The sequence below is a fragment of the Vanessa tameamea genome, chromosome 28 (assembly GCF_037043105.1).
Source record: "Vanessa tameamea isolate UH-Manoa-2023 chromosome 28, ilVanTame1 primary haplotype, whole genome shotgun sequence".
Classification (NCBI taxonomy): domain Eukaryota; kingdom Metazoa; phylum Arthropoda; class Insecta; order Lepidoptera; family Nymphalidae; genus Vanessa; species Vanessa tameamea.
This window is the reverse complement of record NC_087336.1, coordinates 1643729-1656737: the sequence shown is the minus strand read 5'-3', so window position 1 is coordinate 1656737 and position 13009 is coordinate 1643729. Positions and strand designations below refer to the sequence as shown.

Here is a 13009-nt window from a genome sequence, read left to right as displayed (position 1 = left end):
CAAATCAAATGTATTTTATTCGAGTAGACTCCACAGTGAAGCGTTTTCGAATCGTCAATGTTTAAACACTACCGCCGTTTCGGAAAACAGCCTCAAGGAAGGACATACTTAAGGCTACTTTTTCCGTAATAACTGACAACCGACCCCTTAAACGCGACATTTAGTTCCTAATATGTCGATAGTTCAATTGAATGAAGTACATTTTGATTATGATTCATTGTAAAGTACTTCGAAGTAAACATGTATGTCTCACCTGCTTGCTGCGGTTGGTCGCGTTGTTGGAGCGTCCCTGCCGCAGCACGTCACGATGGCGCGCTATCAGCTCGAGTACCGTCCTCTTCTCCAGCTCAGTGAAGTTCTTGGAACGCTCCTTGTGTCCGCGCCGCGCTCGAATCGCGGTCGCGCTGCTGCGCGTCGTCATGTCACTCTGGAGACAATGCAAAGACATTGAAACGATACTTTTTACTTTAAAATATGATTACTACTCGTAGGTAAATCACAGAAGAATTATATGTTTATTGAATGTTGAATTTAGGTTTCCAACGAAACTTCGCGTTTATTCAAAAGATTTTTTTAAGAATTTCGGAACCTATGACAGGTTTTGTTTTGATTTCATTTCAATGTAAACTGCAAGTCACTCACAGACATTTGGCGTCAAAGTGTATTTTTAATTTTTAATTTCAAATAGTATAGATACATTAGTTCAGTAAGAATTGGAGCATCTCGATAATAATTTACTTTAATTTTGTTTAAGATTTGCCGCTAGTAATAGCAAGTAACGCCACTCTCTAACCGACCGGGAAATTTTATCCGCTCTTAAAAAATAATTGTTTGTTAAATCGTAACGATTTAGTAAATTGCAATCAAGAATCCTCTTTATTTTTCTGCACGTCTACGGCTGGAGCTCTTCAAAAAAATACCACGACCGATCTTCTACGTACAGCTATCGTCCCATAATCATTGGGACAAAAATTTATAAGATTTTGGACTTAAAAATATGGGTAAGCAGTAAAGTAACAACTTGAAAATCTCCCACCGTTGGGCCAGGGCCTCCTCTCCGTTTGAGGAGAATGAAAACGTCGTGAATAACCCTTAATGTAATGTTCTCAAAGGGAGAGGAGGCCTAAGGCATTTAAAGGCTAAAGGTAGTAACAAAGTGTTAAATCTTTTTTTTGGACAAGGATTTTCAGTTGAATGGTTTAAGACCGTATTGAAAACATACGAACATTAGAAGATAATATTCAAGCTATGTCAATTCATAATAAATTTAGAATCAAACGATCTTTGTTCTAAATTAATCTCAAATTATAACACAAGGCAGAGGGAGTACTCGTACAGGAAGGCCTGAGAATTCCAATAGGGCTAGTAAACCCGTGTGGGTTACCACTAAAAAACAGTACTTAGTATTGCTCTGTTCCGGTTGAAATGGTGAGTGTGCCAGTGTAACAGACAACAGAGACATGAATGTGTGTATGATAATAATTTGTTAATACGTCAATAATCTTATAACTTATATATTAAAATCGAAAGCAGATTTTGTACCTGAATTTGTGATTAAGGGACGATGAACGCATATAAAAAATCGGTTAAAAGGCTCATCCGTATCCAGCCATATATGTACAGAAAATTAAAGAGGATTCTTCATTGCGATTTACTAAATTGTTACGATTCAACAAAGAATTAATATTAGAGAGCTGAAAAAAATTACTAGCCGGTTAGAGAGCAGTAATACGACTGTATAAGGAAAAAAAAATGAAAGTAAATTGTTTTCGACATATTCCAATTCTAACTGAACTAATGTATACTATTTGATATTAAAAATTTAATTCAAAAGAGTTCTCGTCATTTTGGTGCCAAACGTATACGAGTCTCAGTATTATGTTCGTACATAAAACTTACTTAATTGGATTCTGTTAACAAATCTATATTATAACTATTGGAAACGAGTAATCACTGTTTCATTGCACAGTTCACAGTACAATATACATTCGGTACTTGATAAAATTTTAATACGATTGCAAAATGACGATGCAAGAGTCAGAGCCTACTTTAATTGAATATAATTTGAATATTTTAATATTTTTATAGCGACACGTTAATAAAGAATATCATACAACTGGACTGTTTCTTTAAAGCATGAGAACTTGTTCTAATTGAATCACAGTCGTGCTTGCCCAGACTTGTCTTAGGTCGTTGAATCGATAACGTTCCATACACTTCTCGATCACTTAGAGACTCCCCCAAAATAAACTCTGTTCCAGAGCTGAAGTACGAAACGCAACCAGTAACAATTGAACATCAAAAACCGGTACGAACCAGTTTCAACCATGACAGCATGTATCACTTCACTTTACACAATACACTACTGTACAAACACACTTCTCACCTCGACGACCGAGCAAAAAGGATTAAAACTTAACTAAACACGGACAACAAACAACCGTTACAGAACACCGTATGACAGTAGTTTTTTACACGATTTATCTGATCCTGGAGATAAAACCATCCGGCTTTCGAGAAATTTCTAGGCCAAATATTGAATATTTATTAGAAATAAGTACCAAATAACAACATCCGTCGTTCGATCGCTTAACGAATCGATGTGAATATATATGTACCTCAAGGAGTTCGCACGTCATATACAACCTCTTCATTCAAAATCGATCCATTACACCTTCACAGATTGTCCAAAATGTTGCACCAACAAAAAATATCACTTCCAAGAAATATCGACGTGACACCGAATATACTTAACATATAATTCATCGAGTGTCAAATCTACACTTATCTATATAAAATATTATAAACGCAAAAGTAACTCTGTCTGTTACCTCCTCACGCTTAAACAGCTCAACCGATTTAGATGAAACTTTTTGTAGAGATAGTTTCGAGTCCCAGGGAAGGATATCGGCAATTTTTTTTAATTCAACCAATTCGTAGGTATAAATGGAGAGTGAACGTCTGTGTTCTATAGGTAAAGTTTAATAAATTTCGAGCGGGTATAGCCGTAGGTTTAGCTAGTAGAGAAATATACGACGCTAAGCACGGAGTGGACTAGTGGATTTGGGCTTCCGTGCTAAATGCAAAAAAATCTTAATCAACGGTGAGAAATCAACTTACTTTACTTTCTCATAATGCTTATGAGAAAGTTCTCGAAAGATAATTTTTGTCTAGGATCGAAGCTTCCTTTTAAGTGACGACATCCTTTTGGAAGATTTTGTCCGGGACGACTATGCTTAAACACAACTAATCAACAGTGGAAACCATATCACAAACAAATTTCTGTTTTTAATAATAAATAATAAAATAATACTACACTCTTTAGTGCCTCTGTCTCTACGCCCATGACCAAATCAGAAATCGTCCAGAAGAGTTCGGACGCAGGACCAAAGGTTTTAAATGCTTTCCGAGGGGGGCTTTCTCGAGTCACGTTTTCTCACCTCTGAACTTGGTTTGATTTGTTTAACATTACTATAACAAATGATGCGCACTGGTAATACTGACTACTGTAAGCCTATAAATTATTTTATATAAAATATTTATAAATAATCATTTAAGGTTGTATAGCTTTTAGCTATTGAGTTATATTCAATCACAGAATTATATAAATGTAATGAATACTTTTTGGTTTGACATTTTTATAATTAAAGGAGAGGAAGAATATTTTTGAATTTGACGTGGGAATTGTTAATCTGGGTTGAAAAGCGGAAGATAATGGATGATTGTAACAAAAACTGGAAAAATAAATATTGTAAACTGTATTAAATATTATTAATTATTTGACGTTCTTATTTACTTGAAGCTGGGTCTTCACTACTGTATTATTCGAAGCTGTACAAAAGCGCGGACTGCAGTTCCTCGTGACGTATTCACTGATAAGTGAGGTGCGTTACGTATACGGCGACACCACGTGAAGCATGGCCAATTCTACTAAGAAATTCTGACATCATTGTAATCGAATCGAAACGTAACCTTTCTTTTATGATAGCTAGGCGGACGATCCAATGGATCACCTGATGGAACGAAATGGAAATACAGTAAAAAAAAGTGAGAAACTTAAATTTCAATCATTTTTATCGTCGAATTTCAACCCCTGAGCGATCAGTTATATTAATGATTTTTTTTTTATTAATTAAAGGATACATGGATCAATGTATCGTATGTCGTACACCGTAAATCGATTTCCGACACTTCACTCGTGGGATATCAAGTGAGTTACAGAATAGCTTCCGATAAAACGTCTTCTAAATTGCTATCAAGGTGGATGCGTACCAAAAATATTCCAAATAGAGATATTTAATATATATCAATCCTTACCATCAGACTGCGGAACCGCTTGCACATAAATGGGTTATATCCATACGAAAACATAATCAAACGCAACACATATATAAAACACACAGCAAAGTTCAGATGACATTCAACATTAAAACACAGCACATTATGCGATCAAAAACGATCCAACCATGAGTTACGCCAAAAAAACACAAGAAAAACTAAGTTTATAATTGATATAAACTATTCAACCTGTCTCGGCCACATCACTAGAGATCTCGTTAACCGACGAGCTCAGTGCGACAATGTTTTTTTTTTTTTCATGCTATCAATTAAGACATAGAATTAAGACCACCTGAATACAGATAAAATCAATATCTGATATCATCATTACGTTCCTAGATCGAAAACTGAGGCATTAAATGTGGAACTGGTTTGTTTTTTTTTTTCAAGGATTATGTAAAGATAATAATTTAAGAGCGATGCAAAGTTTTCGTGGCCTTTAATAATTTAGTTCATAATCACTACGTAATATAAAACGAAGCCGCGTTTGTCCGTCTGTCTGAACGCGATAATTTTCAAAGCTATTCTATCCATGAGGTAGGTTTGAGTGTCTTATTTATTAAGTTGGCTGTAATATTGAAGTCGTTGGAATAATATGTCGACTAGGAGCTAGATCAGCATTCGTCCCGTTTACTTGATGGCAGGGCTTTGTGCAAGTTACTCTAGGTAAGACCCACTCACAAGGTATTCTGCCGCCAAACATATATACTAAGCATTGTTTACATCTTAGTTCCCACGGTTGGTGGCGGATTGGCGATGTAAGGAATGGTTAATATTTCTAACAGCGCTAATATCTATGGACGGTGATGACCACTTAAGGTGCTACATCAGGTAGCCCATTTGACCAACCTACCTATTAAATAAAAAAAAAATAAACAGTCAACCAATAGAGGCACGTACTACGACCTTAACGTTTAGTATAATCGCTTGTTCTACCCGTGCGAATCAGATCTCTAATTGCAAGACTGAAGCTCTGTGTTCAATTAAACATGCGTAACAGACGGACAGAGTTACCGAAATCTGGTAGAATATGTGAACAGAGATAGTGTTTAGGTTAAATTATCGTCGTCGTGCATTAGTGTGAGTGAGTGACGTACGTACTCACAATATGTCTTCGCATGTGTGAGACTGAGAGTACAGACAGAAAAAAAAAATAGATTATATTTTTATTATATCGTACTAATGCCGACAATTTAACGCGGAGGGGTGTACCACCGTCAGTGATCTAGAGCCTATCTCTGACAGCCCGCACACATCTGTAGTATCTACACAGATGTTGAACTTGTATAATTTTCCTAACTATTACAATTTAAAATATAACGAATCTACATATAAGTGTTTATATCAATTATTTATGACACATCTAGCTAAATATACATACATATATTTCCGTTTTAGTATAAATTTATTTAAGCATTCTCGTGAATCGACAGGTTTTATTTCATTTAGCAGTTCTGTGTGATTCTAACACAAGTTTTGAATTATTTTGACAACCATACCTTTGGTTTTAAACTAAGCAATTAATTGACTTATAATTGAGATGTAAATTGCTATTTTTTTTTAAATTTATTAAACATTTAAACATCGAATCGCATTTGAAACCTCAAATTACAAGTTTAATAAAATAAAGTATTTCTGGCAATTTTGGGAGGGACAATTTCTCCTTCGCACTAAAGAAGAGCGTTATTCAGCAATTGGGTTTTAGTGGATCTACGCGTGACAGGTCATCAGATAATGTTTTCATGCAGCATTCAGTATGAGATGAAATAAAAAATTAAGCATACGAAAATCTAGTGAATCGGTCCAATCATGCCTTAATACGGTTTCGTATGTGTGTAATATATTCAACGCGATTCACCCCCGTTGATAATATTAATCCGAAAAGACCCGTCAATCGTTAGTAGACACGATTTTAGCCTCGTAAATAATGTATAAAAAAAATCCTTTCATCCTGAGTTTCATCCTCTTAGATGATAAATTCTCAAAAAAGCTTTATCAATTGCCCCAAAATACCGATTTCCATGTTTCTTACATCAGAAATGGCCACCTCAGAAGTCGAATTCAGAACTTTAACAACGACATATTCAACAATATAAAACAAAATCAAATTATATTACGTAAAGATTAAACATATTCGACATTATAACTACATTTCACTAACACGATTCGACTCGTGGCATTTAGACAACATTCCGATACTAAACGACTAAAGAGACGTAGAAAAACTTCGTACTCCCACGAGTTTTTTTTATACGAATTCGAATTGACAAAGTTTAGATAAACCGAATTTTAATAAGCTCGCTCTACATTATATTAATACGTTTTTTTTTTATTCGCAACGACTAATATCGAAACCTTGTTTACTAGAAAGATTTTATTTACATAAGAATTATCACAATAAGTCTTTAAATATATTTTTTTTTTTTAGCATTAGCAGCCTGTAAATTTCCCACTGCTGGGCTAAAGGCCTCCTCTCCCTTTGAGGAGAAGGTTTGGAGCATATTCCACCACGCTGCTCCAATGCGGGTTGGCGCAATACACATGTGGCAGAATTTCAACACATGCAGGTTTCCTCACGATGTTTTCCTTCACCGCCGAGCACGAGATGAATTATAAACACAAATTAAGCACATGAAAATTCAGTGGTGCCTGCCTGGGTTTGAACCCGAAATCATCGGATAAGATGCACGCGTTCTAACCACTGGGCCATCTCGGCTCCCTCAATAAATAAATATATACAAATATGAATTAAAAATAATTACTGGATAAATATTAACCGCGTGGAATGGTGGCAAGAATGCTAGCAGCATTTCCCCGTTGAATCGCAAATCCGATCCTCTTGGCAAAACATGAACCAGCCCTCCTGTTACCAGTGGAGACAGTACGCCGAAGCTTTTTGCACTACTACTCCAAGTGTTTCGACAGCAAATGGGACAAAAAAGTAATTTGACTTAATAATAACTTGTTTACTTGAACGATGATATTTTACTTCTAACTTCCGCCAAGGGTTAGGTCCACGTGTGAGGAGGGGAGGTAGGGGCGTTAGGTAGTCTATCCTGTCCCGGTACCCCCGACAAAGCCGTGATAGGTTAAGACGTGAAAAAGGAACAAATGATTTCACTTTCGCTTTAATAATAGGTATGTATTAAGTAAGGATTCGTTAGGATTATGAATATTACGATCAAGGAATTAAAATTGTTTTGGTACATAAATGTTTGAAGAATTTTTTTAAAGTACTATCATTGTAATACTTGTTGACTTCCAAGCAGGATATTTTATATACATATATGTCGGCGCAAATAATAAAAAGACGCTGATTTGACTTTTTATTTGACCGACAGATGGCGTGGCAGTTCGCACTAACGGAACGGAACGTCGGGGCCAGCGCAGAGTCGGGAGACACAGTTCTCGGTCGACAAGCGTTGGGTGCACTCGCATTCCTCCGACGGAACGTTTGCCTCGGTTACTCTAAACACATATTATCTAGTTAAAGACTCGTGATTAAATTATTATGAATATTATTGTGATTATTGTGATTTATTATTGTGCTAATTGTGAACCATATTAAATTATAGACGATTATTGTGTTTGTGTTACTACCTACCCTCATTAGTCAATAATATTACCATGTCTGATACGAAAGATAATTACAGTCGTGATGTTCTTCCGATATATATAAATGTAGAAGATTGAAGAAGAGTGGGGAAGACATATAAAAAGCAGCGCCAGCACCCGGCGCGATCTCTTTGCTGTTCGGCTGTTATCGGGTCAACATCTCGGCAACGTCATTCTGTCCGTTGGGTTTTTCGTTAGATTGTTCCGTAATTGTTGTAGTTTCGGAGGTCTTACATTTTAGTTTTTGTTTAATTTAATTTTGGTTTGTTAAATTTAATTGTTTTCAAAGTAGATTCGTTTTGTAAATTGTTTTCTTGAGGGTAGTAATAAATTTGTATTTAAAAAATAACTTCTGGTCTTATTTCTAAGATAAATATATTCAACTAACATAACTTTGTATTTTAAATGTTGAAAAAGAGTAACTACCGAGTTTCTTAACGGTTCTACTCTCTAGAATCTACATACTGAACAGGTGGGATTCACTTAATATAGGTTTTAAAATGACGATTCAAAAGTGCTTAATCTTTTGATGCTCTTCAGATAGGAACATAACAATACCAGCCACATTATTTGCCGGTAGAATAACTGTAGATTTGGTGGTACCTACCCAGAGGGTCAAAGCCATTTCATCAAATACATCACAAGTCCGGTCTCAGCAGCTGATTCATAGCCATATTTTATTAATAAATATTTTCATTTTGATTCAACTAATATTATTAACGCGTACGATTTTACGTAATACTAGCTGTGCCCGCGACTTTGTGCGCGTTGTTTGAATTTAAGTTATTTGGATATTGTAGCGTGATTTTATTTTTATCCTATATATAATTCTAAAATAAAAGTAGCCCAAGTTACTCCTTATTACATCCGCTATCTGCCAGTGAAAGTCCCGTCGAAATCGGTTCAGCCGTTCCAGAGATTAGCCGAAACAAACAGACAGACAGACAAAAATTGTAAAAAACGTTATTTTGGTATATGTACCGTGTATACATACATAGGCATTTAGTAAAAATGGGTTACCTTAATATTACAAACAGACACTCCAATTTTATTATATATATATATAAATGAACAGCAGGACGAATTCTAGTTAAATTGTTAGAAGACAATAAGTCGCCATATTTTTTAATAGGTACCTTTCTAAAAAAATCATTGATCCATCCCACGTGGAACAACCAGTTATCCTTAACACCGTGCTTAGAGATTTTCTGTTTTTTTTTTATTTTTATTATATTAGTACAAATAATTACAAATCAAATCAAAATATACTCTATTTAAATAGGCTTTTTCAAGCACCTTTAAGTGAACCTACCATCGGTTCGCAATGTAGTTTCTACCGAGAAGAACCGGCAAGAAACTTTTGTAACTTTTTTTTTGTGATATCGGTAAGCGGACGAGCAAATGGGCCACCTGATAGTAAGTGGTCACCACCGTCCATAGACAATGGCGTTGTAAGAAATATTAACCATTCCTTACACCACCAATGCGCCACCAACCTTGGGAACTAAGATGTCACGTCCCTTGTGCCTGTAGTTACACTGGCTCACTCACCCTTCAAACTGCAACACAACAATACTGAGTACTGCTGTTTGGCGGTAGAACATCAGATGAGTGAGCGGTGTTCACCCAAACGGGCTTGCACAAAGCCCAAGTAAAGTTATGTTTCTTACATTTAAAAAAAAAAAAAAAACAAAAAAATAGATTTGGTTTGAAAGTGACAGAAAGCAATAATAGTAAACAATAAAAATATTTATTAATTATCATCAAATACGATACGTTACTTCGTTGAAGTGTAACATAAAGTAGAACATATATAATTTTTCATATCCATATATAAATAAATAATACAGAATATTCATGTTGGACAATTAATACGCAGAATTAATTATGTAGTCCGCGAAAAAAATAACCAGACATTACGTGACGAACGCTGATAAAATAGATTTAAGTTAACGGTTAACGGTAACCGGTAGGACTTATTTAAAACCAGTTTAAATTAAACTCCGACTCTATACCAAATTCCTTTATTCAATATAGAAGCACTTACTTATTAGTCAAAGCAGGGCCGGACAGTAGGTTTAGGGGGCCGGGGCTAATACTACTTAGGGGCCCATCTAAGACATATCTGAACGTAGACTTGAATTAAATTAATTGAATGGGTTTAATTAATTGCAGGACTCGACTTAGATGGGGGTCCCTTGAGTCCACGAGGCCCTGGGCTGAAGCTCAAAAAGCCATATGGTAGATCCGGCCCTGAGTCAAAGTAAAACCTACCGCCCCGGTTCGATAATAACCCAAACCTGAAGAACAGGCGATAGAAACTCAGCTTGTTTTATTTATCTATACATATAATAAAATCGGAGTGTCTGTTTGTGATATTAAAATAACCACTTTTTACTAAAGGCATATGCATGTACACGGTACATGTACCGAAATAACATTTTTAAATTTTTGTCTGTCTGTTTGTTCCGGTTAATCACTGTAACGGTTGGACCGATTTTGACGGGACTTTCACTGGCAGATAGCTGATTTAATAAGGAGTAATTCACACGCACAAAGTCGCGGACACGGCTAGTTTTTATTTAAAATTGGCATACTCACTGATAAGCGAGCCACCTGATGGCGACAAACAAACAAACAAACAAACGCACCTTGGGAACTACGTTATATCCCTTGTACCTGTAATTACACTTACTTTTCAAAACGTATAACAAAAATAAGTATGACTGCAAGTTTTGTTATTATTATGTAACAAAGAATCATGTCTGTGTGTCATCCATGAACTCACTAATTGTATAACCCTATGCACAAAAGAGTTACTTGAATTTTACTTCCAAAATTCCGATATAAAAGTTTCGTCGACGTTCAAAGCGCCATTTTTTCGCAAAGCCATAGTGAATATCATAGATTAATCAAGCTCTCGACCAAATATGTCGCGTCAATTTGCTGTCAAGTGTTGTTTATTTGGCTTTTTTCCTGTTATGTTTGGAATAGAGTATACTCTTATTCGATGAGATTTCCCATCACAAGCAAGTGAGAGGATAGGAATAAAAATATTATGAATTTAAAGACTTCTAGTCTCGTACTAATGATTTGGACTATTAAGTCACTAAAGAAATTTAACTATCTTGAAATCAATTTCATTTTTATTATATCTATATGTAATATAAATATACCTAATTTATACTCTATATCACTCAAGGATAATGTAGCTTTCCACCAGTAAAACATTTAGAACTAGATCATTAGTTGCGGAGATTAACCCCTACATACAAACAAACAAACAAATTTTACCTTTTATGTAATATTAGTATATACAGATCCATTGATGACTTATAAACTTTTAAAAATGTTCATAAGAATTGATTGTAATTAGGATAATATTATTCAAAATCTACTCAATAAAATTTTCTACATCATGACTAACACACAACTCGCAGCCTAAGCCGAAGAAGTAGGTGAGCTAAGGAAGGTTTTTTTTAATTGATCTCCAAAGGCGGTTAAATAGGAGATGAAAGTTTGGCTGGAAATTCGTATTTTCTGATGTTAGAAATAGAGAAATAGGTGAGTTGGTGTTAATGAGTTAAAAAAAATCTGGTAAAGTTCTTACCTCAGAGGGTGTGTATTAAAATTGATGTGGACGTACACAACGGATTTTAATGAGATATTCATGAATAAACAGCCGAGAATTTCCATTTACCTACCAAGAATCTTTTTTTTTTTTAATTTCTTTTTCAATCGAAAAATCGTATTATCGTACGCGTTTTAAGCCGGGACGGGTACCTAGTATAATAAATACATAGGCAGGACAACGTCTGCTCAGTTTTGCTAATATGTATATACATATTTAAGGTCATTAATACGGGATATCAATTGACAAAGGAGCACAAGTGTGCAATTAACTCGCTTCGACTCTAGCCTTATGTTCGTGCAAGTCGATAAAAATGACGGCGTATCACGCAATTCATATTTGATGGATTGAGCGATCTTAAGTCGTGATCAAATGCTGGAAACTTTTGTGTTGTCAACACGCATTGGTCTATGATTCTTTAATTAGCCTACGATACACTACTAGCTCTGCCATATTATGAACGATAAAAAGTTCTAGCTTACTGGCTCGTTGGTTCAGTAGCTTGACGTAAGGCCACATATTCCGAGGTACAAACCCCAATCAGGCCGTTGAGTTTTACCGTCGAAAAATTCTGGTCGTGTCTCCTGCTGCCGGATCTCTTTCTGGTCGTGTCTATTGCGATTAAATATTTATGTTCACTCTAATTATACTTCCAAAGTTTCGATCGCAACTTAACTGACATTCAAATCACAATTATTTCTCGAATCCATAATTAATAACATAAATTATTCAAGATCACTTCGATTTAAGGTCAAAATTGTTATTTTTTTTTACTCCAATTAGCAAGTTGGAATAGGCTATAAATAGTCAGCCGGGATAGTTTCGTGCTACTGTACGCGCTAGCTAGGTATGGAGGTTAGATCACCTTCGCCCTCTTGGGCAAGCATCGGCGAGCCACGAGTGGAGGACCGTAGGGGCCGCGGATGCATTATATCGACACGATCACGCTCTCCGATCGTCATCGAGGACTCCCATGACAGTGGGACCCCAGGAGAACGGGTATAAAAGGACAATAAAAATATTCAACAATAAAATACAATGTTTTGTAATTGGTGACTTTTTTGGAAGAATTGCAAATGCTACAAACGCTAAATTTCAGGTAGATAAGCTGTCCATCCTATAACGCGTTAAACATTACCGATCCGCTCCAGTGGATTTGTAGAATTATGTCGTATAACCTTACTCAATGGAGGTATTATCTACGCGAAAATATTTTTATGAAATCATTTTGATAGATCTTGAGATTATCTTGTCCAAACAAACAAAACTTTTCGACATAGTGTTTAAATTACAAAGAACAACCGAAATTATATCCATGGTGGTAGGACTTTGTTCAGACTGTCTAGGTAGATATCACTCACATCAGATATTCTTCCGCCAAATAGCAATACTTAGTACTGTTGTGTTCCGGTTTGAAGAGTAAGC

At 35.6% G+C, this 13009-nt stretch overlaps 1 protein-coding gene across 1 annotated transcript in view; it reads right to left on the bottom strand.

Annotated features, from left to right (window-relative positions):
- The window catches only part of LOC113396736 (uncharacterized), a 38103-nt gene that overhangs the window by 11961 nt on the left and 13133 nt on the right, over window positions 1–13009 (bottom strand). Inside the window, exon 2 of the mRNA XM_026634788.2 lies at window positions 254–427. Coding sequence (XP_026490573.1) covers window positions 254–421 — 168 coding nt within the window. The 5' untranslated portion in view covers window positions 422–427. The remainder of the gene's footprint in view (window positions 1–253; window positions 428–13009) is intronic.